At 57.1% G+C, this 26,994-nt stretch overlaps 1 protein-coding gene across 3 annotated transcripts; it reads right to left on the bottom strand.

Moving 5' to 3' along the window:
• Positions 1-666: 666 nt before the first annotated feature.
• Positions 667-26,994, bottom strand: PXDC1 (PX domain containing 1). 3 transcript variants are annotated; one of them, XR_005990263.1, is made up of 6 exons: positions 26,668-26,994; positions 14,214-14,305; positions 13,322-13,439; positions 11,185-11,290; positions 4,951-5,062; positions 1,653-1,680 (listed from the first exon to the last, which is right to left on the bottom strand). XR_005990263.1 is itself a non-coding variant. In XM_041771151.1 (5 exons), exons 1-5 carry the CDS (start codon positions 26,921-26,923, stop codon positions 1,563-1,565), a joined length of 696 nt encoding a protein of 231 aa, XP_041627085.1. In that variant the 5' UTR covers positions 26,924-26,994; the 3' UTR covers positions 667-1,562. The 3 variants fall into 3 exon arrangements, 1 of the variants encoding a protein (XP_041627085.1); XR_005990264.1 differs by lacking the exon at positions 1,653-1,680 and adding an exon at positions 7,569-7,673 and having other exon boundaries at positions 4,949-5,062; XM_041771151.1 differs by lacking the exon at positions 11,185-11,290 and having other exon boundaries at positions 667-1,680.

Below are 26,994 nucleotides of genomic sequence, written 5' to 3'. Positions count from 1 at the left end.
TTTCAGGGAGAAAAAAGAATAGGAAGCCAGAGAATGCTCTGATGTGCTTCCCAGGAAAACTGATGGGAAAGAGTGAGGTTTCCTGGGTGAAGAAGGCTGAGAGGAGGCCTGCGAGGCCAACCTTGGGCCCCGGTGGGGAAATCTGGCCCAAGTGTGCAGAGGAGCCAGGTCAGCTTCGGGACAGTGAGGGGGAAGCCCCTGGGGGGAGTAAGGACAGTGGAACCATAGATGATGACCAACTAAACACGGTGAAGGATTCGAACCCTGACTGCTAGCTGGGCAGGCCGCCTGGCCCCGGAAGCCCGGAATCTACGCCGCAAGGGCAGAGAGGCAGCTGGCTGACCCCCCGGCCCCCTACAGCCCGCGTGAAAGCAGGAGGGTGCCTTACACTGAGCACAGCTGGAATTTCCCATGGAAATCCCAGGTGCTCGGCAGTCGGGTCACAGAGGAGGTTTCCTGGGGCTGCTGAGAGGCACCGGGGGAGCGAGGCAACCCCCAGTCAGAAAAACAAAAATCCAGAAACACAAGCTGTTTGTCCACTTCTCCGTTTGGACGGGTCATTCCCCGGGGCGAGAACGGGACCCATTTCCTACCTGACGGCGGGACCAGGGCGCTCGGGGCCAGCCCGGAGTCGGCAGGGAACAAAAGAGCCAAACGTCCTAAGTGCATGAGTAGAGTAATATGCTTTATTTAATTAAAATAGATTAAAAAACAGACTGTGTAAAAGAATTAGGATTCTCAATAATTTACTATTATTTACATTAGCAAATGTTGGTCGTTAGTAGACACCGTGAGGAGAGAAGCACACAGAGCCCAGACCCGCGGCGCCCGCACCCCAGGGGCAAAGGGGGTTCGGTGCCTTCCTGACGACCCCCTCCTTGCAGGCTGACGTGGCGATGACGTCACTGAGGGCTCGGTAAGCAGCTCGGACAGCCCGGGGGGGGGGGGGCGGCCAGCTCTGTCCCCAGGCTGAAGGGCTGAAGACTTGCTGGCAGGCCGGGCGGGCGGTCCTCCTGAGGGGAAGCAGCGCCTCGGGGCCCTGCTCACGGCACCCGGTGGGCCGCGGCCGTCGGTCTCCGGAGCCAACTCGGTCTCCCCGAAGCTTCTGGGAAGAGCCCCTTGGGCTGACGCACATCCCGCAGCTTCCGGGGAGAAGATGAAAATCAGAAATGCAAACCACACGTCCCGGCTCCGGGGACATCCTGGCTTGGCCAACACCCCGCTGCCACCGGGGCTCGGCGACTCGGCGCCACCCCACGGGCCGCGCTTTGTGCACTTGTGGTGTGAGGCGGTGGCGGGCGGCGGGGGCCGTGGCCACTGCGCCAGGCGAGGGCTCCTCCCCGAGGCCCCGGCGTCCCACGTCCCACGTCCTGAGGCACTTGGGCTCTCCCTCAGCCGGTGGGGAGCGGGTCCGGGCTGCGGAGACCGGGAGGGACGAGAGCCCTGAGAAGCAGCGGGCCCGGTGACCGGCTGCCACCTGCGGGCCACCTGGGGCTCGGGCCTCCTTCCCGAAGGGCCCGCAGAGCCGCCCCGCAGTGGGGGGCCGGGGCGCCAGCGGAGACTCAGTCCAGAATGTCCGTCTCGAAGGGGACCAGGTGGTAATAGGACAGGTTGGTGACGTAGGCCGCTGGGTCGTCGCCATCGTCGAGCTCGGAGCTGAACTCCCCGCCACTCGCAAACCTGCAACGGAAACGTCCAGAGGTGAGCGCTGGGGCCCCTGAGGCGGAGGAAGGGCGGGAGGGCACGGGCAGGAGGGCACCGAGGGGCCAGCGCCGGCGCCGTGGAAGGGCCTCAGCGAAGCTCCTCCGCTGCCCGGGCTCGTGCGACCGTGGGCACCTGTCCTCCCAGTGCTGGCCGTGGGGAGCGGCAGCGTCACCAACCCCCAGCGGGCGCTTCTGGAAAGACTATCACGGCTCTGGACGCTCCTGCCTCACAGGCTGCCCGTGCTCACGGTCTTCCCTGCGCTTTCCTTCATCCACGCACCCCACGACGGCTCTTCTCTCCCTGGGGGTCCCTGTGTCGAGCTCCGGGGACAGGCACGCGCAGTGAGCAAGGCAGGGAACCCGTCTGCGGCCGGGAGCCCCCCACCTGCTGGCCCGCAGGCCGCCGCCGACCAGTGAGGAAAGCCCCCGAGGCCACAAGCTCGCGAGCCACCCGCATCCGTGGCACGTGCGCCCTGGGAGCTGGGCGGGGGTGCAGGGGCCTTGCAGAGGGGGGCTCCTGCTGGGCGGGGAGGGGGACGGGGTGGTGGGGGGGGCAGGAAGTGCCGGGAAGGATACGTGCTCCAGGCACAAGGCCACTGACGCCTCCTGAACTCACTGCCCCGTGAACCCAAACCATTTCCACTCCTGTCTCACGCAGACACGGCCTGGGAAGCTAGAAAGACACACAAGTGCCCGAAGGACATTCTCCCCAGAAAGGGGAGCGGAGGTGCTGCTTGTGCTTTTCCCATTTTCCTCAACTAAGGATCAGCCCAGACTAAGCGGGCAGAGCGGAGGTGGGTGGAGGCAGGTCGTCCCGGGGGCGGGAAGGGCCCTGGGAGCCCGCAGCGCACTCCTGTCCCTGCGCCGTCCTGGCCTCGCTGACTAGCAGGGCCGAGCGGGCTCCACCGGGAAGGCTCTGGGGTGACCAGGAAGGAGGACCGTGAACCGAGCAGGGGAGCACCGGCGTCTGCTCCGCCGCATGGGCTAGGGGGCCGTGTGGGGGCAGAGGAGAGGCCCAGCCCCTGCATGCAGGGCCCAGCCGCCTGGGTGGCAGCCTGGGGACAAACGGGCCCGAGGGGGACACACTTCCTCTCAGTCTCGCTAAAAAGTGGAGAAGAGGTTGGAAATCAGACAGAAAAGGTGCAGAGGCATGTTTTCCTCTCCGTCCACAGTGAGGAGGGGGTGGCGATGTGTGGGGCCTGCCCTCATCCATCGCAGGGCCAGGGGCAGGGGCAGGAGTAGGGGTAGGGGTACGGGTAGAGGCAGGGGCAGGGGAAGGGGAAGGGGTCAGGGTAGGAGCAGGGCCAGGGACAGGGGCAGGGGTAGGGGTAGGGGTAGAGGCAGGGGTCAGGGTAGGGGTAGAGGCAGGGGCAGGGGTTGGGGTAGGGCCAGGGGCAGGGATAGAGGCAGGGCCAGGGGCAAGGCCGGCTCTTCCTCCCCCCACCGCCTGCCTGGGAGCCCTGGGAGCCCGAGGCTGCGGAGAAGGAGCCCTAGGCCTGGGCACAGGGTGCGCAGCCTCCGAGGCAGCAGGTGCACGGAGGTAAGACCAGCCCCCGACTTCATTACAGGACGTGCGGTCTCCTCCCCAAAACCACCATTGGCAAGGTCCAAGAGGCCTCTCAGATGCAGGGAAGGTCAAGCAGGGCCTGCGTGCCTGCCTCCTCTGCAGAACTCCTCGCAGCCCAACCTCCTGCAAACGTGGCAGGGGGCAGGATGGCCTCTGAGGCCCCTGCCGACAGGAAAGCTGCCCTAGGATACTGAGGAGTGAGAGCCGGACGTGCAGGATGAGGGGGGCCCCCCACCTGTCTCTCCTCCACCGAGGCAACCCCTCACCAGCAGCTCGTCCCATGAAGCTGAAGCATCTGTCCTCAGGTCGCACACCTGGTGCGCAGCCATCTAGGCGCTGGTGCCCGCCCCGTGCCAGCCTGGTGGCCCTGCAGCTCAACCAGAGAGCTCTCTGCACAGGCCTATGGTGGGTGGATGCCGTGGCTGTCACGGCAGGGCACGCCAGGGACAAGGCCATTTCAGAGGAGGCCACCCCCGGCAGCCTGAGCAGCATATCCTCTAACCCAAGCGCTTCATGACCTGTGTCATGAGGGAGCCTGTCCTTGTGCGTGTTTATCTGCAGCTCGGGGCAGGCGGGGGGACAGGACGGGGGACTCCAAGGCCCTGGATCCCGGGCTGGACTGCTCATGGGCCCACGGGGAGACGCTGGGCACCCAGCGCTGCCTGCAGGCCCAGGCGTCCCGCCGTCACTGTCTGAGATGTTTACGGTGACCCGGGAGAGCACGTGGGGCCCCAGTGCGAGGAGAAGAGAAGCCAGGAGACGCTAAATCACTTCCTGGAGCTCGTAGAACCAGGGAGAGCCCTGGGGTGGGCCCCGCCAGGTGGCAGAAGCCAAGCTGTCGTGTCCTCCCAAGCTGCCGCCTGCCAGGTCCCAAGGACCTGACTGAGAGCACACCCAGGAGGCTGGGCCTCCCAGGGACCCCAGGTGTTGGGCTTTCCTACAGCACTTGTCATGGTTAGGAGTTCTGTCTCTCATCAGAGGACGGTGGTCTTCGGCTTTCCTGCCTTCACTAATCAGTCACATCCTCCCTCCCCTCAGAGCAGGCCCGGCAGGGTCAGGCTCCCTCCAGCCTGGAGCCACAGAGACGCCCCTCAGAGCCTGGAGAACCTCCAGCCCTGTGATGTGAAGCCATGCAGGTGACACTTCTCCCTGCAGAAGGCCCGGCCCTTGGAGCGAGGAGGCTTACGGCCCCCCCACCTCCCCACTGCCCAGCACAGACTGGCCCTGGACACCTGGCAACTTCCCCTCCGTGCCGCCTCACAGCCAGCCACCTGGTCACGGATCACAGGGTCTATGAACCAAGCCCTCACTGTCTTCTGGAAAAGGCAAATGCTTTAAATAAGTATCCAGGGATCCCTGGGGGCTCAGTGGTTGAGTCTGCCTTCGGCCCAGGGCGTGATCCTGGGCACCCGGGATCGAGTCCCACATCGGGCTCTCTGCAGGGAGCCTGCTTCTCCCTCTGCCTGTGTCTCTGCCTCTCTCTGTGTGTCTCTCGTGAATAAATACATAAAATCTTTAATAAATAAATGAATAAATATCCAAATAGAGGTAGGATGGCTCCATGTTTCTGGCCATACCTACTTCGTCTAGAGCTGTCTGGGCAGTGAGCTCCAGCGTCTGGCGCCGGCTGGCAGTCCAGGGATCCCTGCTATAAAGCCATATTCAAATCCGTGCACTTACAAATGCTCTGTCGGGTCCACACCCAGGTGCTGGTCTTTTCCGTTTGGTATACTGTGGTCGATAACGATGGTTTCCGTGTTTGCTAAGCAAAATCCGTTGGACCTCATGATTTCTGAAAAATGAAAGCAACAAAATAAAGATTCAAGATGGGCCAGATTTTGAGCTTTTTGGCTTATGCCCATCTCCCTACTTCCCCTTCCATCTACTGCCCCAAGTTCTCCCCCACACCCCAAGAGGATGCTCTGTACGCGAGGCCCATTCTGGAACTTGGCCACACAGGCTCGGGAGCCACTGCCAACCTCCACAGGAGGCCCACCTGAGGACCTTGTGCAAGCCAGAGGCACATCCCTCCCCTCCCCGCAGTGGGTTAAAGCCGGGTTAGAGTGCTGAGCTCACGTCCATCGGTCTGGGTCCATCACACGCTGCCGTAATGCTTTGCACGGGTTACCCCATCTTCCCTGTGCTTGAGACGGGGATGGCACCGGCCACCAGCCTGGCTCGCTATGAGGGGCAACTGAGATCAGGATGCACTTGACACCAAATGGGCAGGGGCACACGGGGGGCTCGGCAGCTGAGCGCCTGCCTTGGGCTCAGGTTGTGATCCTGGAGTCCCGGGATCGAGTCCCACATCGGGCTCCCCGCAGGGACCCTGCTTCTCCCTCTGCCTGGGTCTCTGCCTCTCTCTCCTGTCGCTCATGAATAAATAAATAAATAAATCATTTAAAAAAATGTTTTAAACCAGTACGCACAAATTTTGGTAATTTTAAAAGGCCAGCAAAAAAAAAAAAAAAAAGCGTCTTTGGGGCTGCATAGGGTTAGCTTCAGAGGGTGGAAGTCTGGTACTTAGGCAGCACCGGGAGAGAAGACAGGCTGCCATGGCCCAGGCTGGGAGCCCGGACGCCGCAGCCCGGCCCGACCAAGCGCTGCACGATCTCGGGACTCTGTATCCTCAGCTGGAGGACTTCAGAACAGTATTGGGTGATCTCCAAGGATCCCTTCCACTCCAGACTCCCATGGACTTCTGGATTCCATCACACCATCTGGTCCATTAAGGATAAGGAGCCAATGTGGCTTGACTGACTTCTAATGTCTGCCGTAGCTTTTATTTATATTTCCCCAAGGAGTGTGTTTCTGTCACTTTGGTAGATTAAATGCACTGCGAGACCTGAGCTGCTGGCCGTGACCAGTTCTTGGTGTTGGAGGTCTCCAGCCCTCCAAGAGGCTGCCTCAGCCCCTAACCGCAGCTCCTAGCTGGCCCTTGCCGGTCCTCTCCCATCACGCTTACCTCGCCTTCCAAAACATGCTTAAAGTCAACTCCAAATTTCCGGGGCATTCTCAAATCCAGAGGATCATCATTTTCCCATTCAGGGCCTCACAAACAGAAGCACACAGCTCAGGCCAGCTCTCCGCTCCTCCTGGCCCGGCCTAGGCAGCGGACACCCGTCCCTGCCCACCGTCTCCGGGGCATCAGCCACGGGAGTCGGGGGGATTGTTTGCTTTTCTCTTTTTTCTTACATCTTATCCTTATACTAGATTATTTTATTCCCATGCGTGTCTGTGCTTTTCTCCTAAGTATGACTGTAACTTCCTGTTTATTTTTGATCTTCCCAGCTACCTGGTTCTCAGTTGGTCGAATCTCTCTCCACGCCAAGAGAAGTAGGGAAACTACACAAAATTGAACGAAGAGAAAGAGAAGATTTCCTCCTCACCCCCACAGGGAAAAACACTCTTCAGCAGTCAGATCGGCCAAGTAATTGCTACGACTCCACTGGACTCTCTGCAGAAGTGACACCTCCCGTCTCCTTGGTCCTTTGAAGCCCAGCCGGGTTAGTCACATGGGTGGCATCTGCACATGCCTCTTCCCCGCCCCCCCCACCCCTGTGGGCTGAAGCCCATCCGGAGCCCCACTGCCCTCCCCTGTAGGGCCTGAAGTCATGAGCAGGGGGGACCAGAACTGGGCACAGTCAGTGCCTGGGACCCTGGGGGTCAACGACATTCCTACGTGTAAGAAGATGTTTACCCAAGTCTGCGGGGACAGACTCCGGAGATGACTGCATCGTAATAAGAAAGACCAAGATTCCCCCGCCTCGCGAATCAAAACGTGCAACAGCACAGAACCACTTTCTGTATTTTCACTAACTCTGCCTCAAATGTGTCTGTCTCAGGTGCACAGGAGACCCCAGCCTGCTGACAGCCTCTAACCCTGTCTCCCACCCCTTTGCTAAGGGACTTTGGAGGGGAAAATCCCACATGTGAAAACAAATGTCAGTGCAGCACATTTCTTTCTCTCTCTCTCTTTTTTTTTAAGATTTTATTTATTTACTTGCGAGACAGCGAGAGCGGAGAGGGAGATGCAGACTCCCTGCTGAGCCGGGAGCCCGATGGAGGGCTCCATCCCAGGACCCCGGGATCAGGACTGAGCCAGAGGGAGGCAGACGCTGCACCGTCCGAGCCTCCCAGGTGCCCCGTTTCTGGATGCAAAAAAATCTATCTTAAACATGACATCTGAAGGTCTGAGAAATGGGAGTCTTTACCAGCCCCCCCAAAACAGATTTGTAACAAATCACTCCTTAACGTCCCTTGCAAAGAAACCTCTGTTCACAATCGTGTGGTCTCACCGTTTGCAAGGCCAGCTGTAAACTCCAGCTCTGCTACTCGTGCCCGGGAGCAGGTTCCTGCTTGCTCACTTTGTTCATCTGTGCAATGGGCATGAGGTACCCAGCCTAAAAGCACAGGTGGTGATGAAAAGAGCGGGCATTTAGGGATCCCTGGGTGGCGCAGCGGTTTGGCGCCTGCCTTTGGCCCAGGGCGCGATCCTGGAGACCCGGGATCGAATCCCACGTCAGGCTCCCGGTGCATGGAGCCTGCTTCTCCCTCTGCCTGTATCTCTAACTCTCTCTCTCTCTCTGTGTGACTATCATAAATTAAAAAAAAAAAAAAAAAATTAAAAAAAAAAAAAAGAGCGGGCATTTGTAAAGAACGTAACGAGGTGGGGCTCTGGGTAAACGCCAGGGACGCCTCTGCTGTCGCCAGCACCTCGTATCTGCTGGGCCACGCAGACAGAACTGGAGAAACTGTTAGGATTACAGGGTGTGCTCAGCTCTGCAGCGTCTCTTCCAGCCTGCACAGAATGCGGATGTCCCAGAAGTCCGCTTAGCACCTGTAGCAAAAGCCAGTGGCCCGGGGACTTGTTTTAATCCCCTCGGTGACTGTTCCACGAAGCAGCTCACTTTCAAGCTGCTTCCCTGCATTCACATTGTTGTCACACGCGGAGCTCTCCTTCGCCGTTTCTGGACTATTTTGAGCTGATTTTCAATTTCAGAAAAGTCACCCAAACGGCACAGAGCTGTGCGGTGTCCGTCGGCCCCTGCTGCCGATGCCAACACTGCCCGTAACTGGGGTGCAGGGATCAGAGCTGGATCTGGCCACATACCTCCTGCACTCAGGCATCACAGCCTCTTCCACTCCTTTCCCTTCCTTCTGTTCCAGGGTCCCTGTTGTGTGCGTTGCCGCGGCCTCGTTTCGTGCAAGCCCTGGTGGTCCCTTGGTCTGTCCTCCTCTCTCATAAAACGGGCTGGGAGTGACTGTCCGCAGTCCCACCGTGTGTCTGACGCATCCCCTCCCTGCATCCGTCAGGGGCTGTGTGACGTCAACAGGCCTTGCTCCTGGGATGTCCCTCAGCATCACTTGCATGAGGAGCGTCACCATGTTTACGACTCTTTGCAGTGAACGAGTATCTCGGGGGAGATGCACTGAGGCTGTGCAAAATCTGTTCCTCCTCACACTTTTCCCGCTCATCTTAGCCTCTACCAAAGGCTCCTTCCCGCAACAATGACAGTTGGTGTTTGAACAAACCAGGTTTGAACTCCATAGGTTCACTTCTATGTGGATTTTTGGGGGACAAATACAGTACAGTACTATAAACGTATTTCCTCCTCCTTAGATTGTCATAATAACATTTTCTTTTCTCTAGCTTACTTGTGTAAGAATATAGCATCTAGTGGATATACCACACAAAATATTTGTCGATCAACTGTTTATGCTGTTGGTAAGGCTTCTGATCAACAAACAGTAGGCTACAATGGTTGAGCTTTGGAGGAGTCAACATTGTACATGGATTTTTCTTAAAGGTTTTATTTATTTATTCATGAGACACACGGAGAGAGAGGCAGAGACACAGGCAGAGGGAGAAGCAGGCTCCATGCAGGGAGCCTGATGTGGGACTTGATCCCAGGACCCCGGGAGCATGACCTGAGCCGAAGGCAGATGCTCCACCGCTGAGCCCCCCAGGTGCCCTGTAGATGGATTTTTGATTGTGCAAGGGGTGGAAACCCCTAACCCCTGTGTTCAAAGGTCAATTGCCCTACAGTGGTGTGTGCTTGGTGATGATTTTTCTTTTCTTTCTTTTTTGCTGCAGCCGTGTTTTCATGTGCCCCATAGACCATCACCATTCCTTCAGTTCTGTAATTCCTATGTTCTTTTTCTGCAGACATTAGCTCAGTCCTGAAAGCATTCGCACTGTAGCTTCCCTCTGTCCAAATCCTCTTTCCCATCATAATTTTAGCGTAGCCCAGCGATAGAACAGAACCCAAAGCACTGCCTTTTTATTAACTGGCGACCTGGACTAACCACATACGGTGAAAATTAAGGTTGAGATTGTACAGATGCTTGGTGAATAAAATATGAAATTAGAATTCATTTCCAGCCTGTCCCCCCCCCAAAAAAAATCTGAATAATTAGATTTGGGGAGCGTATGTTGATTACATCAAGTAGGTGGATCACGACTGGGGTTTATGCTTCCTTTTTTTTTTTTTTTTGAGATTTTACTTATTTATTCATGAGAGACACAGAGAGAGGCAGAGACCCAGGCAGAGGGAGAAGCAGGCTCCATGCAGGGAGCCCGATGTGGGACTCGACCCCGGGACCCCAGGGTCACGCCCTGGGCCGAAGGCAGGCTGAGCCCCCCAGGTGCTCCTTTATGCTTCCTTTCAAGCATAGACCCGGCCACCGTGTAGAAAACTATGTTTAAGTTTTTCTGATTCCATAAACACTTATTCTCAGGGGAGGAAGCCTGTGTACGGCTGCCCCCGCTTCCCCAGGAGGCCGCAGCGGCTCCCTGGCAGCGCCCAGGGATGTGGCTGGTGCTTGGCGCCACCTAGCGGAGCCCGGGCCACCCCGCCCTTCCGCGTGTGCAAGGAGCGGCTGTGCTTTCAGAGCCTCTGTGCACGCTTGGGTGCAAAGAGACGCCCGCCCGGGACAGCCTAGCTCAGCAGCTGTCCCCCACGGTGCCACATCAGTGGCCCAAGAAGGCATTAAGAAATCTGAGAGCGGGGAGGAGGACGGGGGGGAGCTGCAGGCCGAGGCGCTGCCCAAGGGAGTGCATTTAGCAGGACAGGCCGGGTGGGCAGGGTCTGTGAGACCAGCAGAAGGAAGTGGGGCCCACAGCCCAGCAAAGCCCCAGCAGGGGGAGGCTGAGGGCCTGGAGCAGAGGGCCTACGCTATGACAGGTGACAGCGTCAAACAGCTAGAGCGAGCCACACTCTGGCATCTGGCATGCCCGGAACGACCAGGGCCCGCGGCCGTTATCATGAACGTAAGGTTTCGAGAAGATGAGTGAGTCCAGGGAGTCGGAGTTCTGGGCTGCCCGAGCTCAGCATTTAGGGTCTGTCCTGGGGCAGGGGGAAGGCTGAGGGGAGGCGCATGGATGCTTGGTGGGGGGGAGCGCGCTCTCCAGGGCCTGATGCTCCGAGCCCGGGGGTCCCCGAATCCGTGAACACCCACAAAGGGGAACAAGAGTAAATAACATGGCTTGTCCGTGGTAGACCAGTTCTCCAAAGGGATGTTGGTGCCATTGTAGACACAGGTTTCACCGAAAAGTAGTTTGGAATTGACCATAGTTCATCGTCTCAATATATTTATTTCGTCACTCAGTGAATAAGGAAAGTGTATCTCACGTCCCGGGGGAAATGCCCCCTCCCCGCCTGCACATCTGCACACTCAGGTAGCCGGAGGGCCGCTAGGCCTGGAGCAAACACGGGAAGGCTAGAAGCTTCCAAGGGAGAAGCCTCGGACTTGGTGCCCAAGCGACCAGGGTGGCTGAAGAGGAGGGAAGCCCCGGGAGACAGAGAACCTCAGGTCTGGACGTGGGGGAGAGGCTTCTCCCGGCCTCCCCCCTTGGGAAGAATGCGGGGCCCCTGGCCTCTGCGGGGATGCTTGAGGCTTTCGGCAACCCACCTGCACTAGGTGTTCACGGACCCCGTCGTAAGGCAGCTCTGGTCGTTGCGCAGCGCGCCGTGCGGAGCCAGAGTCGCTGCAGCCACTGCCACCCACAGCAGCGTCCCTGCAAGCCAAAACCTGTCCTCAGCCCTCACGAACGGACCCGGAGAATGTGGTTCAAAGCTCACATGAGATGCTACAATTATCCCTGTGAAATCTCCCCTCATTATTTTCAGCCCTTTCGGATAAACATGGGTCGTGCATTTATCCAAGTCACAGGTCAAAACAGCACAGCGGACAGAGGGCTGGGAACGTCCCAGGTTGCTGCGCTCCAGGAATTAATCAGCAGTGACCCCACGCAGCCCGGGTCCGTCCTTCTCGTGCTTGGGGCCCTCAGGGTCAACCCGAAGCAAGGGTCCAGCTCCTGCCGCCAATGCAAGGCCCCCAAACAGTTCTGTTGCTCTTTGCTCTCCAATGTGCTCAAAACAGAAAGAAATGAAGCAAAACGGAGACACCAGTGCTGGGACGCTCCTGCTCAGGACCAAAAAACAGAGACTTGCCCAGGCTTTAGGTGACAGCATGGAAAACCCACCAGCACTGATAATTAAGGTCCTAGACCTGCATCCTATAAGACTGGAGTCAACAGACAGCCAACCAGGATAAATGGCACCATTTCTCCTATAAAGAGGGTCTGGATCCTAGGTGCCAGCGAAGGAGAGATGCCCAAACACCCCCGTTCTTCTTCCTAAGAACACACAGGAAGCCATGTGGGGTAGACATCAGATGTAGCAGGCCCCAACAAACCAAGGCCTGACAGCCATCCTGCCCACACGCAGTCATGTCTAAATATGCTTCCCGTTGCACGCCCCCCTCTCCACCTGTCCCCCGCACGCAATTAGGAATCTCATCCCTGCTGTGGCACGTAGCTCAGCAAGTACACTTTTCTACCAGGGACGTCGCCACCACCATCCCGACCTGTCATCTGTCTCCTCATCACCGTGACCCCCAGTGCCTTCCTCGGACGCAGCTCTGGGCTCGGACGTGCTCTCCTCTGCTGATGGTTCTGCATCACCGTCCTGGGTCTTCCTCCTGCCCTGTCCCTTCTGCTCTCCTCCTTCCTCCATTTAGAAATAGAACGCTGGACGCAGGTCCCTCCCCGCCCCCTACAGATCAAGGCCCTCCTTTGGCCCAGCTCTATGTCCTCTTACAGCCGCCTTTTCTCCCTTTGCGCCGGCCACACCCCTGCAAGACCTCCTCTCACGCCGCTCCTCGGGCCAAGCCACGCCGACTCTCCACTGCCTGGGGGAGCCCCATGTCTGAAACTCCTGGGATGGAGCGCTTTCACCCAAACAGTAAAAGTCCAGTTTTTGAACAACACGTGCAACCGGACGCAGGAAGCTACCGAACAAGGCTCAGTGGCAGCGCGGCCTCCCTTCGCACCTACCGCCCAGCTGGGCCCCGCAGCTCCCCTCGGCTGCCGTCCGCTCTTACTGCCACTGCCACTCGCCTCCTCGGTGCTCGAAGGCATGGTCCAGCGCCAGCGCTGGCGACATCCGAACCGCGCTCCCCGGCCTGTCCTGGGGCCCTAGAGCCGCATTCACTGCCATGTTTCATGAACTATCTTATTTAGCGGGATAGACAGCTGATGACAGTAGTTCGCTTCCAAATGCCTCATTAATGTTTTCATCATTACACGATTTCTTTTATTTTTTTTTAAAGATTTTATATATTTATTCATGAGAGACGCACAGAGAGAGAGGCAGAGACACAGGCAGAGGGAGAAGCAGGCTCCATGCCGGGAGCCCGATGTGGGACTCGATCCCAGGACCCCAGGGTCACGCCCTGAGCCGAAGGTAGATGTTGAGGCTCAACCACTGAGCCACCAAGCGTCCCCCATTATACCATTTCTTAAGGAGGTTCCCATTCATAGACCAAGTTACTCGCTTTGGAAACTGGAAAAGTGCAAACTCCAGGCAGGTGGGTAGAAAACACAGTTTCATAAAATCAGGTAACAGCCTCCACCCACTCTTACCATTCTTCTGGATCGTCTTTCCAGATCCCAAGGGTAGAAAGTGTGCCCAGCCATGAGACGGTGAACTGGAAAACCATTACCGACAGCAGCCCTGAGCCCCCACGCCTCCCCTGCAGCTCTTACCTGAGATTTTCACCGGACTCTGAAAGCTGGGTTGAATTTTATGTACGTTGTCATTTTTTAACACCTGATCCAAAGGAGATCGTTCAAAGAAGGTGAGCACAACTTCTGACCTAGAATACTGGGAAGCAGTGCATTAGTTACTAAAAACTAATCATCCTTCGAGGGGCCCTGGTCTGATCCTAATGCCCCCCCCTCCACTGTTCAGACGCTCCTTGGAACCGACCACATCGATGAGGCCGTATTCCATTTACGAATGGCCTCACGTGGCAAAAATGCAAGGCCCCAGGGCCAGACAGGATAGAGTTCCTGGAAGCAACGATGAGTTCCTCTGAGCACTTGGTACGCGCCAGTGTTTTGCACACATGTCCCTTCCCCTTACAATAAACCGAGTGCACTGACTTTCCCCAGGCACAGCGGAGGAAACGGACGTCCCGGGACTCAGGTGGGGCCCAAGTCCACCGGGTTCTTGATCACTCCTCCACACGAAGCTGGCAAACTTCATTTAAAGGCCGTCTGCTGGGTGGATGCTAGCCCTCTCCTTGGCTCCCATCCACCTTCTTCCAAAACACTCTCTGCAAGACTGGTGGGCTTCGGAACGAACGGAGCAAGGACGCAAAGACCAGGCCGTGGAGGGACCATGTCTCTTCCTACTCAATGCCCCCTTGGCCCCTTACTTTCACTTCTTAGCAAGGAGAAAACAACAGGGCCATGAGACCCTGAGACCCCGCAGAGGCCTTCCTTCCCCCGGTCACAGCTGCCCCTCCCTGCGGGCTGATACCTCCAGGCAGGGGGCAGGCAGTTAAGCGGGCAAGCGAGCAAGCGGGTCGGTTACTCGGAAGCTGGCAGATGCGTCCCCAGCTCCCACTCCCAGCCCAGCCCAGATCGTACTCACTTTGCACGGCATGCTTATGATGGTCTTTAGCAACTTCTCCACCTCGTTAAGCCTGGTCTCTATATCGTGGGCGTCCTTTATGGCAACCAGTCCTAGAATTGAGACAGAAATGCCTAAAGTCCAAGAACCAGACCAGGAAATGTGCTCCTACGTTGAACACAGAACAGCAGACATCGCAGTGACAAGGAGGCCGCTGCCCGGCGTCAGCGTTCACCAGATGCCCGGGGGTATTTACGCAGCCCTCCTCTGAAAGCCCAGCTCTCAACCTCATTCCAAGTTTCAGTGACCTAATGAATGACTCAGATGTGTGCTGGGGTGGATGACGTCCACCCGCAAGGAGAAGTCTGGCAGGCCGGGGACAGTGGGATGAGTGGGAAGGTAGGCGGAGGCCCGGGATCAAAGTCTGGGCCAGCCCCGGAGGCCCCCGGGCGAGGCCACAGCCTGGCCAGGGAGCTGCGGCCAGGGGAGGCTGCCCAGGACCTGCCCAGCCCCAACCACGCAAGGGAGGGGGCTTGCCTGGCTGGCCTCGGCTGACCTCCCCCAGGGCCTATGCACATGGAGGCCGTGTTCAGACAGGTCATGTAAACGCTGCGTTTGGAAGAGGAAAAAGGCCGACCTTTACCCAGAAAACTGCCAAAGTGGGTATGACTCACAGCACTTTCCAGGAATCTGAACAACGACCCGCGTTACAGGTAAGGGGGTCCTGAGTGGCCGCTAGGAAGTGTAGCCTGGTGTTTGTAGGATGCTACAGCCGGCAGCCCGGGCCAGGTGTGCCTCCCCCTCCGCAGCGTGAGGAACGCAAGTTTTCCCAGTGGGTTTCTACACAGCGACTTCTCCGGCTGCAGGAATGACATTCCCACGGACACTGGCCTCTTCGCCATCCTCGGTGGGACCCAGCAACACGGTCCCCAAGAGCCACGACCAAACCAGATGTTGGAATCAGCCCGGAACCAGCATCAGTTGCTGAGTCTAAGTTTTTCAGGTCTGGTTTGGTTTGGTTTTGCAGGAGAAAGGCTTGCTTTTCAGGCAATTCATTGATTGAGACGACATAAGTAATGCAATTAATATCCTAAATGACGTTAATCGAAATAAGAGGCCCGGGGCCCCCCAAACATAGGGCCAGGACATGTCTGACAGCCTGGGCTGTAGCAGGGGATCCTTCACACCAGCCTACATTCGGGACAACTTCTAGGGAGTTGTTCCCTCACCTTCCTACAGCACCGGCCACCTCGGTGTCCGAGGGGCTGTCTGGTCCTGTCCCCTCCTCAGCCACGCAGACCCGGGAGGCCAGCCAGCTGCTCTTCAGGGGGCAGGAGCCCTAAGGTGGCTGGGGGGCCGTGGCTCGCCTGCTGAGAAGCTTGGGGCCTCTGTCCACACAGCCCAGGGACACACCCCAGCGTGACACCCCCACAGTCACCAGGGACAGGGACTAGGCCTTCTCCACGCTCTCCCCTCTTCCCCGGGTCACCAGGCCCCACCACGCCACCCTGCATGCTGTGCGAAGCAGAGAGAAGGAAGAAAATAGTGCCAGATTCTCAGGATGCTTCTTCCCCAGGCCCCAAATCCCTTGCTCGGACGCACACACACACACGCACACGCACTCTATGCTGCCCTCTGCACCAAAATGCTTTCACCATCTGCTTGCTACAGGGGCATCTACACAGGAAAAGGGGAGTCTACACAGCAAAACCCTCCAAAACATCATTTTCAAAGAGGGGACAATTTATTTAATCATCCCCACCGAGTGCTTCTTGATTCTAGGATGAACAAAACTATTATTAAAGTTCAACTTTCGTTACCTCTAGGATACAGGTTTTAAATCAATCACATTTATGACACAGTGATTGCGTTTTTTTTTTTTTGATTGCGTTTTTATATTCTGTAAGCACATTTGTAGGAAAATTCGCCTCTTGGATGGTCAGTGCATGCAGCGTATCTACAGCCACTTTCTAGGAAATAAATCATGATTTAATGACCTTAAGTTGTAGAGAGGTTTATAATCCTTGCATTTTTGTCTTAGCGACATATTTTTGGTTACGTCTTTAATTAACTTTCAGCCCGTGGTTGGGTTCCTAACCTCAAACTTACATATACAGTTGGTTAAATACATTCTGCTCTATATTAATTTTTTTTTAGGATGGCTTGATTTAGCGAATAAAACACGGAACACCTAGTGAACTATGAATTTCGGATAAATAGTGAGTAATGCAATAGTATTATGGGTAGACTTCTACTAAAAAAAAAAATCATTTGCCGTTTACCTGAAATTCAAACTGAACTTGGTGTTCTATATTTTATCTGGCAACCCTATCTTCCTGGTAGGGTATTCTATTTTCTGGAATGAAGTAGAAAAGGGCAAGAAGTACCCCCCGCCCCCGATTGGCCCCAACGCACCTCACAGCTCCGTGCCCTGCGACCCCCCATACCCTCGTGCTGATCTCCAAGGTCCACGCGACCCAAACACAAGCTCCCAACCTTGCCCCAGCTCCAGGCTCACATGTGGGGACACCCCACGCACCCCTTAAGGGGTGCACCCATGCCACCTGTTCTGTGAAACCCTGACCACATCGGACGGCAGAACCCCAGCTGCCTCTGGACTCCCAGAGAGCTCTCCAGACCCTGCAGCATTCACCGCTCAGCACTGCGACTGCCCCCTGCGCAGGGACAAAGCGCTCTCACCTCTCCAAGCATCTCCCTGCAGCCTGGCCCCATGCCCACCCACCTCTTCCTTCCTCCCGGCGCCCTGGACATCCCCCTTCTCAACTGTTTCCAAAGTGCCTCCCATCAGATGGCGGGTGCCTTAAATGTGTTAGGAAAATATTCTTCAGAAAGACCGACCACAAAACGGCCACAGTGCAAATACGAAAGAAATCTCCATTTCAAAATTTCATACTCACTGGGGTTCCTCCCTCCAGATTTCTCAGTTTCACGATGGGTGGAAAATCTAAACACCTGCTGCGACACCCCAAATTATCCTAAGTTCTCAAGATGCAACAGCGCTGAAAGGTGAAGTCGTGAGCAGGATGCACACGTGGGACACTGGGTTACTTTTCAGGGGCAGGTGGCAGGAAGCGAGCCCATGGAGGACTGTCACCCTACATGCGTCATGTCCCCGGGGACTCCTCCGACCCTATCTGCTTTATCCTGCCTCTGTGACCAAGCAGCTTTGGTCTTTAATGGCTGGTAAAGCTTTTCCAAATAGCAACTGTGCACGGTAGATAACTATTTGAAACCTTATTTTCAAAAACAGGCTTCCATGCAATAACGTAAATACTTTTGGCTTTTATGTTCTAAATATTGTGGAGGGAACGAGATTCCGCGTCAGGACAGGGATGCTAATAACAGAAACTGCAGGCGGGCAACGCTGGCGGTCTCCGGCCGTGGGTTAGGAGGCGGTCACCGCAGACGTGGCCAGCAGGGGATGCTAGTGCTCCGCGGAAGCCGCGGGACCGCCTGCTGCGGCCCGGAGGGAGGGAGGGAGGCCTGTCCACCCGCACGGCTCGTTAACAAGTGGACTCCCAAGACTTCACAGCCCCCCGGGGAATTTTTCTAATTTCTGATAAAAGCATAGTCACTAATATAACCTCCATTTGTAAAATTCCTCTTCCACCCTGGTTTGCGGGGTGGAGGTTGTACCCAGAGCGGCCTCGAACAATTAAAGATCTGGATCCCAAAGACCCGTATACATGAACGTATATAAAATCACAGTGCGCCGGTTTAAATATAACAGGGAGCTAAAGATCGATTAGCCATGGGCAGCCAGGGTGCCCTTTTCTATCTATACTAGTTTAGCACCAAAAATTAGGAACCTGGGACGCCCAGGGTGGCTCAGGGGTTGAGCATCTGCCTTTGGCCCAGGGTATGGTCCTGGAGACCCGGGATCGAGTCCCCCATCGGGCTCCCTGCATGGAGCCTGCTTCTCCCTCTGCCTGGGTCTCTGCCTCTCCGCCCCCCCCCCCCCATGTCTCTCATGAATAAATTAGTAAAATCTTTTTAAAAAAATTAGGAACACCAAATGTGAGTCTGTGATTTTCAGGATTAGCTTCCTTATGCAAACATAAACACCCGACTTATTCCTGGAACCCAAACTGAACATGCTGGAGTCAGCACAAAGGCTTATCAGTGGGAGGAGAAGGTGAACAAACCAGTTTCCTAAGCTCAGAAACCCTGGGTACAAAGTCCCACATTTTCAGTAAATGGAGGCCTTGGGATGAACACCTCTGGGACCTGTGCCAGGCCTCCCCTGCAGCTCGCCTCAGCATGCTGGAATCACACCTCAGTGCCTTCTGCCGTCATTCCAGAAATAAAGACAAGGTGCCTCTTGGATCCACTGGGAAGGAAGAGTGTCCTTTTGAAAGCACATTAAGAAGTGCCCATTACCCCAGGAACACGAGTGTCTTGGAGGACACTCACCCCATAGGGCCCTAGGGAAATTTTCTGTAAAGCGAACTTTCAAATGGGGTCAAATAATAAATTACATTTAAAGAGTTCCTTTTCCATTTAATAAATGTGTCCACCAACACACTAAACAGCAAGGCAGATGGCTTGGGTGGGGTGAGGAGAGCAGGGTCATCCTGCATGCATAAGACATACGTGTTCTTGGGCAGCCCGGGTGGCCCAGCGGTTAGCACTGCCTTCGGCCCAGGGCGTGATCCTGGAGACCCGGGATCGAGTCCCCCATCGGGCTCCCTGCATGGAGCCTGCTTCTCCCTCTGCCTGTGTCTCTGCCTCTCTCTCTCTCTCTCTCTCTCTGTGTCTCTCATGAATAAATAAGTAAAATCTTAAAAAAAAAAAAAAAAAGACATACGCGTTCTTTAAGGGTTGCGTGTGGCAAGAATTTTAGAAGCAGAATACTTTAAATCTTCTAGGGACCTTTTCAATGCTGATTTCCTATGTACCTGTTTCCTAAACAGGTAGTCGACATTCAAGAAGTGGAGAGGATCTGCCTGCGAGCGTACCCTAGCTGGTCACCCTGCACACACCTAAGCATCCCAGTGGGAGTCCTAAGTCCCCGGGAGCCCACGGTTACTCGACTCTGTGCGGGTCTCCCGGTTCCCGTGTGTGTGGCCTCACACAGCATTTCTGGAAGGACAGAAACCCTGTCTGCCCCTCGCTCCCGGCTGCTGGTGGTGCCCAGCGGGTTCCCCGTCCGTCCACGAGGCTGCCCTCGTCTGGCGATGCTCACACCTGGCGGGAAGCAGCGGGGATGCTGCTGGCGGTTGACCTCTACCTCTGCATCTTTCCGAGAATGAAAATCGGGGCAGAGGAAGGAGGGGGAGGACACAGAAGAGGCTTCCCTGTGGATCCAAGTACTTCCCCGAGGATCCAAGGAGGGGCTGAGAAAGGATCCTCCTTTCCCTGCTTCCTCCTGCACCTGCGAGGTGCTCCCTTGAACCATGTGCTCTCGCATCGGCAGGAGACAGCGCGTGCCGGGCTCCAATGCACTGGCCTGGACTGCGCCCCTCCCGGGCCCCTCCTGGGCCCCTCCCGGGCCCCTCCTCCCGGTACCTCTTCATTATGCTCTCCCCATAAAAGCCCGATTCCCTTACTGAGCTTCCCACTTAGTGCATGTCAGAAGCCACTCACTCAGCTAGTCTGTCTTCAAACATCAAAGGTATTTAGGCCACACCATCCTCGCAAAACAGGAAGCACGCGTTCCCCCACTCATCCTCAGCTACCCGCCGATCCTGCTCTGCGCCCAGCGCCCTACCACGTGGCGGGGGTACCGTGGCGGGCAAGACGGGCAGGACCCCTGGCTCCCCAGAGCTTTCCTGCTAGCCGGGACGATGGACATGTGGCAAACGCTGGCCACAAAGAGTAGGGAGTCACCTGGGCGGGGGGCGGGGGGTAGGAAGACTCACAGCGGGAGACCACCCTCTCCAGGGTCGGCGGCCTGAGGGGTGAGCAGACACAGGGGGGCAGGCAGGGAGGAGAGCGACAGGCAGTAGAGTCAGGACATGTGTAGGCCCCGAGGAGGCCAGATGGCGAGGATTGAACAAGCAGGGCCTGGCAACCCGCGTTAAGGGCTTCGCCGTGTTGGCTCCGGTCACAAGGACTCCACCCACTTGGCAGTTGTACTTCTCATAGTGATACATACACCTGCCCCGAGATTCCACAGTGCCTGCCCCTTGGGACATTGCCCCCGGAGCGCAGTCCCCAAGCCTGATTTACGCCAAGCACCAAATCCTAGTTTCTGGATCAATAAGGCCACAGGCTCCGTCTGCAGGGGTCCCGCTGAGGTTAACGGTGGTGAGCCCCTCTGTGGGCTCTCTCTTTAGCCTGGGCAGGGGCTATCACCATCCCTCCCTCCTAGAGACACCAGGATGGGGGGCCACCAGGAAGAGGATGCCATCAGGAGCAGCAGGTGGGGCGCTGGACCAATGAGCGCCCACCTGGATGACTCTCGGTGGGGACGCGTGTTCTGGAACAAAGGACCAAAGCTCTGGGGTCCTCCGTCCAAGGAGAAGAGGCTTCCCTGTGGATCCAAGTACTTCCCCAAGGATCCAAGTGGTGTCCAGCATGGTTCTGCGTACCCAGTGGCTGTCACTGCCTGGGTCCTCCTGCAGCCCTGCCCGCGATACCATCATGCAATTTCATCAATCACGCACCCATGGCTCAGGGGACCAAGCAACTGCCTGAAGTCACTGCTCTAGCAGCAGGGGACAGAGCCAGGGGCATCTGAATGCTCACCTGTCTGCTTCCAAAGACCATGCCTTCAACCTCTCGGCCTGAGCCTCTGGCACGGGGACCGTGCATTATCCCCCAGGGAATCACTACCCCTCCTGCCTGCACCCTATGTCCCCAATCTTGCAGGGCCTTGGGGATTTTCTTCCCCAGGAAGCAGGATGGGCTTCTAGTGGGATTAAGACACTGTCTGTAAAAGTTTTAACCACATGCTGTTCCTACCCTGGGCCCTCTCTACCTTCTGTCCAATTCCTGCTCCTACGATTTTTCCTGCTGATTCTAAGTTGCGTATCAGCAAAGGGTGATTAAGATGTTTTGTTCTTAATACAAATATGAAAACTCGCCAGTATAAATTAGCCGAAGGGCTAAGTGGCTCTGTTCACAGTCATGACTCAGTGTAGGGGGTGGGGTAAGGAGGGTGGACAGGAGGCGTCTGGGTGGAGGACAACGTCAGACAGCATGTGTGTCTGTGCTGGGGCGCGACACCCCTGCGCTGCCACCGCGGTGGGAGGCCACAGTTTGGCAGAAGAGAATGGCGCACAGGCCCCTCGCCCCACCCACCAAGGAGAGGACGACGCCCGGGGAGCTGCTCAGGGCCCGGACACAGGGTCCAGTCTTCAGTGATGACAACCCAAAGTGTCCAGTGGATGCCTACTGTCGCCCGAGGAAAGTAAAAGCACAAATAGCAATAAAAAGCAATTTCAGTGGACCAGCAACGCCAACCCTGGTGAGGACGCGCATTTTGGCCTGCTGTGTCCGGCACTCGGTCCCCAGGATGCCACAGAGGGTGGCCTGTGGCCGAGGCCACTTGGGCAAAGTGCATGCGGGGTTCACGCTCACTACCGGCCAGTCCTCACTCTCCCGAACGCCACCCCCACTCCCTGCGGAGCTTTGCTGAGAAGTGGCAAACGATCAAATCCCCGTAGTTTCACCAACTTTTGTGTGTGGCGCGGTCACCTTCCACCGGCGCTTGGCATCTTCCCTCTCCTTGACCCTTCACAGTGCAGAAACACCTTCTGCCTTTTAGAGGAGTGTTTGTCAAACAGCAGAGAAACATGAGGCCCAGGCTTGTTTTAAAATGGGAGGGGACCTGGGTCCCTGTGGCCAGCCCGGGGACAGCCAGGGGCCACCAGTAGGCTCACCAGGCTGTCTGCCCGAGAAGCAGGCCAAGCGTCTCCATGGGAATGCGGTGGAAAGTAACTGTGACCTAGAAGCGAGCTCCCTAACCACCGAAGAAAGTCTCTCACCGGCTCCTTCTCTAGCTGCGAGGTTAGGTCGGGTCACTCGGGGCCCACGGCTGCTTCTGGGATCTGATGGGACAGGATCGCAGGCCCAAGAGCCCATTGAGCCGCGTGGCCGCTTGCAGAGAAAGGAGGGGGCCCTGGAGCACCTGGCGGCAGCAGGGTGCACCTCTGGGAAGGGGACACAGCAGAGGGCAGAGAGAAGGGCAGGCCCCGGGGAGGGGGGCATGTGGCACCGGGCCAGGCCGCCCGGGGCCTGGGGAAAGCTCTCCGGTGCACACGCTGCGTAGGAGAGGAGATCCAAAACTACACCTGAGTCAAACCCCCTGAGAAGTGCAAGCTGCCCGCCAGAAGGGGCGGGAGGCCCTCCCGAGGAGCACTGCACAGTGTTGGGGGGTGGTGGGGGCCGTGTCAGAGCCAAACAGGACACGGCAAGGGCCCGTCAGGCTGGCCAGAGACGGCCTGCTGCCCCGGACCCCAGTGGCAGCCGATCGTTTCCCAGCCACTCTCACCAGGAGAGTGGGCCCAGCAGCTCCGCAGTTTATCCTCCCACATCACAGGGTGTTCTCCCCTCTAGTGCTGGGAAGGGATCAGACTCCTCCCCTGCAGCCCCTGAGACCGAGTGGGCAGGCTCAGGGAGCACGGGTGGGCCGTGGAGCTGGGCACGTGCATCTGCGTCCAGCCCTTTCCGATACTACCCTGGGTGCCTTAACTCTGCTCCCCAGAAGCTCAACTCTAAGAGCGTGGATGAGCAGGCAGCTAGGCTGACGTCCTCAGTGACAGGGACGACACGGACCTGTATGCTAGCACATGCCCGGGTCCTCAGTGATGGGCCTTACCTGGAGAAAATGCTGGAACGCTTCATTCCAGCTGAGTCCCGCTACTGGCCCTCCCGCAGGCGCCCACGTGCCTCCCGGTGAGGGGCAGGTTCCACTTCTCAGGCTGAAAGCTGCAGACTGGTCCCGACACCCCTTGCCCCCCACATCTGGGCTGTCAGTAAATGTCCTGCCTTTCCCTGCCAGACACATCAGGGTTTGGCCACTTCTCATACCTGCAGCTGCACCCGGCACGACAGCCATCTCCTGGCCCTACCCCATCTCCTGGCCTCCCCTTTGCCCCACTCCAGTCTTTCTCAGCACAGAAGCCAGAGTACACTCAGACCTGCCCACTCCCTCTGGCCTGATCACCTACTCCCCGCATCCCTCCCCCTGCTCCAACCAGGATGGCCTCCTCCTCACTACTGGAAGCCGCCGGTCCTCGGTATTGATAAAGCGGCTTGTTCTCTCCCTTCCTTCAGGTCTGGACTCAAATCACTTCCTCTGAGACTTTCTGGAGAACCCTATTGGAGGAAAGTTAACTCCTCCCCCTAGAAGTCATAGCCCTCTCCTTGTTTATCTTTTTCCTTCTGAATACTTATCGCTGTCTGATGTGTTATTTATTTATCTTGTTGATCGGTGGATTTCTCCCCATCAGGATAGGAGAATGAGGACAGGGGCTCTTTTGGTCTCTTCTGATCACTGCTGGGTCCCCACCACCTAGAATGATGATGCCTGGCACATAGCCGGCATTCAGCAGATCCTCGCTGAATGAATCAATGTGAAACTGAAATGCTGGATCTCACAGTAATTAAGAATCAAAGATCACTGACTACTTTGGAAATAGAATCTCTTGCTGGTAACGTGGATGGCTCAGACTTCACAAGGCCTGACACTGGTGCTATAAAAACAAAACAAAATCAAAATCGTCAAAGAGCCCCAAACAGTCAATCAGAGATTCTGCGTGTCTTTGCTTTAATGTGCAAACCTTCCCAGATGTCAGAGACGGAACAGGCAGGAGACCGTGAGCGTGGTCAGGAAACCCTGAACCACGTAAGTATCATGTAGAGGGAATTCAGGCTAAAGACTCAGCCCCACTGGTGTGGGGTGTAGAAAAACCAAAAGGAACCCTTTGGTTACCCCCAATATAACATCCACGATACCCACAGGAACCGGCCGTCTCCATCTCCTTGGGCTGGGGCACGAGAAAGGCTGGGGTGGGTGCTTCAGATCCAGAGGAAGAAGGGGGTGAGTAGGAAGCTGAGATTCCAAGAAAAAAGGACGGGGGACATAGCAGGACAAGTCCTGAGGTCAGCCCTGCCCAGGAGAAGGCCGGGAAGGTAAGTGAGTGAGCACTGTCCCTCCACGCGTGGAAGGCTTGATGTGTCTTTGCACGTGTGCCGCTGTGAAATGTTCAAGGCCCATCAACGGTTGCTGAGTCTAACACCACAGCGGGTGTGCAAAAGGGAGAAAAAAGCACAATCTCTCCACATAAACATTCTTCCTCACTGCAATACTTGAGAGACTAAGAAAAAGGGCTCAGCACCCCCTTGATGGCAGGCAGATTCCAAAATGCAAGCCGGGGCCAAGGCTTTCACCCCGCGAGACGGTTCACTCAGACATGTGTAAGAGCTACCAGCCTGCTGCCAGCCTGAGCGCTGAAACCCAGAGCTGCTCACAAAGCTCGTTAATAAAAGTAGAGAGCGCACATCTAGCCCAGCCCAGAAGTATTTCAATCAATTTCCAGCCAGAGAATCTGATGGGGTATTATACTGAGAAAACCTGGCAGTCCCCGCACAACACACGCGTCCGGTCGCCTCTTGTATTTACACGTGTTTATCCAGGCCATCTTTTGATGCAAATAATAAATCTGCATGGAAATAAAGTAGACTCTTCTCCTACATTGCTATTAGATATTTGACTCCGTGAACAATTTCCCTGGACTTCAAAAAACCTAAGAAAGAAAAAGGGCTTCCCCTGGGATTGTACAACAAAACTCAAGTGGTGCTGGAGGGGAGGGGGTGCAGTACCAGCGCGCCACCGTGCAAAGAATCAAAGACTCGGGAAAAGAATTAAGGGCAGCCCTTCCTCTGGTCCCAGGTCCCCATGTCCTCCCCTCCAGCGGGTGCTGGGCCAGCCCTCAGGGAGGTCTCTGTGAGCAGGACTCCAGCCCAGGCAAAGAGGGCCAACAGTTGCAGCACAGAGCCCAATCCACCCACCCCAACCTCCACCACCCCCTACGTCCCCCAGCAGCACAGCCAACACCCAGTACCAGTCTCTCCGTCCTTCGGACACTTGAGCAGCTATCCTACCCCGCTGAGTCTTCTTTTCTCCCTGGGAATCCCCCCTCCTCCTAGACCTTCCCTCACTTGTAAGCACTCCACTCCACGGACACTCTCCGTGTCTACACTTCAGGAACCCAGAACTGACCCAGCACATCCAGCATGTACACAGAGGGGTCAGAGCCAGGGTGTGTGCAAGGCAGGTCCAGCGCCTATCACTCAGCACCCTCCTGCCCAGGCAAGTCTTTCTCACTACCAGATCCCAGGGGCTCCTCCTCCTCCACACTGGCCACAAGCCCTGCCAGAAGCAGCTGATGCCGAGGGTGACAATTAGAGCTAGCATGCAGGGAGGACCTACTATGGCCACATGCTATGCGAGGCATTTTCATTCTCAACAACAACAACAGCAACAACAAAACAAAGTAGGAATAGTACTGTTACGGCGGGGGGGGGGTGGGGGGGAGCCCAGTTCCAGCCAACTGGCCTGCCTGGGGCGACAGTGGAGCTGTGCCACCTGACCCCAGTGCGACCTGGCAAGGGGAGGGGAGGTCACCTGCCCTGCCAGCTTGCAGGGGCTCTAATTTGTTAACGGCCAGTCTCATTGCAGCAAGGATGTAAGTCACCGCATCTGCTGTTTCTTCATCTAAGCTCCCTTTGTGGGCGTTCATTGGTTAAAAAGGAAAAAAAAAAGAAAGTACAACATACACACCCAAACCGCAAACCCAAGGAAAACTGCTGCCCTGCTTGGAACAATACTAAGCCATCTCCAGAACGGCACTAAACGTGAGCATCTGGGGAGCAAGGAGAAGCGCGGAAGGCAGGCCCTGTGGCTCGGGGCTTTCAAACTTGCTGGCTTTGGGAGCCTTTCCAAAGGACGCGTCTGCCAGAGGATGTGTCATGAGAACTGGGCTAATTACCCACAGAATTGAGACACGGGGGCGGGGCCATCAGCAGGGGTCGGAGGGGTTATCTTTAGGACCTGAGGGCAGAGGAGCAGCTGGGGAGAGTAGTTTCCAGCAGCTGCAGCTTCAGTAGAGGCCCGAGGCCGCGCGACCCGCTTGGGAGTCCGGGGGGAGGACGGCCCAGGTGAAGGCCCAGGTGAAGCACATGGTCAGAGCGCAGGTGCCGCACCTGGTGAGGGCGGGGAGGCTGCTCGGGGCCCCGCAGGCTTCCCGGGCCCCTTCCCCCTGGGGGTCCCCAGGAGCCGGGGCATCCTCGTCCTGGGGGAGTGGGGGGGCCCGAGGCGCAGCCCCTCCAGGGGCGCACTCCCAGGGCGCACGCCCCTGCCCTGGGCCGGCCAACGACAGGGCCCCGGGGCCAGTCGGGGAGTGGCTGGAGCGCCCCGGGTCCCCGGCGCCGGCCCCTCCGCGCGCGCCCCCGGCCCGGCCCGACCCGACCCGACCCGACCCGACCCGGCCCGGCCCGGCCCCACCTTGGCGCAGCGGCGCGCGCGCTAGCTCGGGCCGGTCCTCGGGGAAGGCGTCGCGGAGGCGCTGCCACAGGCGGCCCAGGTCGGCGAGGCTGCGGTGCAGGTACAGCACGCTGCGGTCCGACCACTCGGTGCGGATCTCGAAGAAGTCCTCCTCGTCGCCGCGCCGGCCCACCACGAGCCTGCGGACGCCGTTCACCCAGCAGCCGCGCACGAACATGTTCACCAGCGACGTGCCCTCAAACACCGCCGAGGCCATGCCGCGGGCCGCGCATGCCCCCGCCGCCCCCGCCGGGGAGGAGGGCTGCGGGGAGGAGGGCTGCCGGGAGG

The sequence above is a fragment of the Vulpes lagopus genome, chromosome 10 (genome assembly GCF_018345385.1).
Source record: "Vulpes lagopus strain Blue_001 chromosome 10, ASM1834538v1, whole genome shotgun sequence".
Lineage (NCBI taxonomy): Eukaryota > Metazoa > Chordata > Mammalia > Carnivora > Canidae > Vulpes > Vulpes lagopus.
The sequence above is the reverse complement of the archived record's forward strand: the minus strand, read 5'-3'. Positions and strand labels throughout refer to the sequence as shown.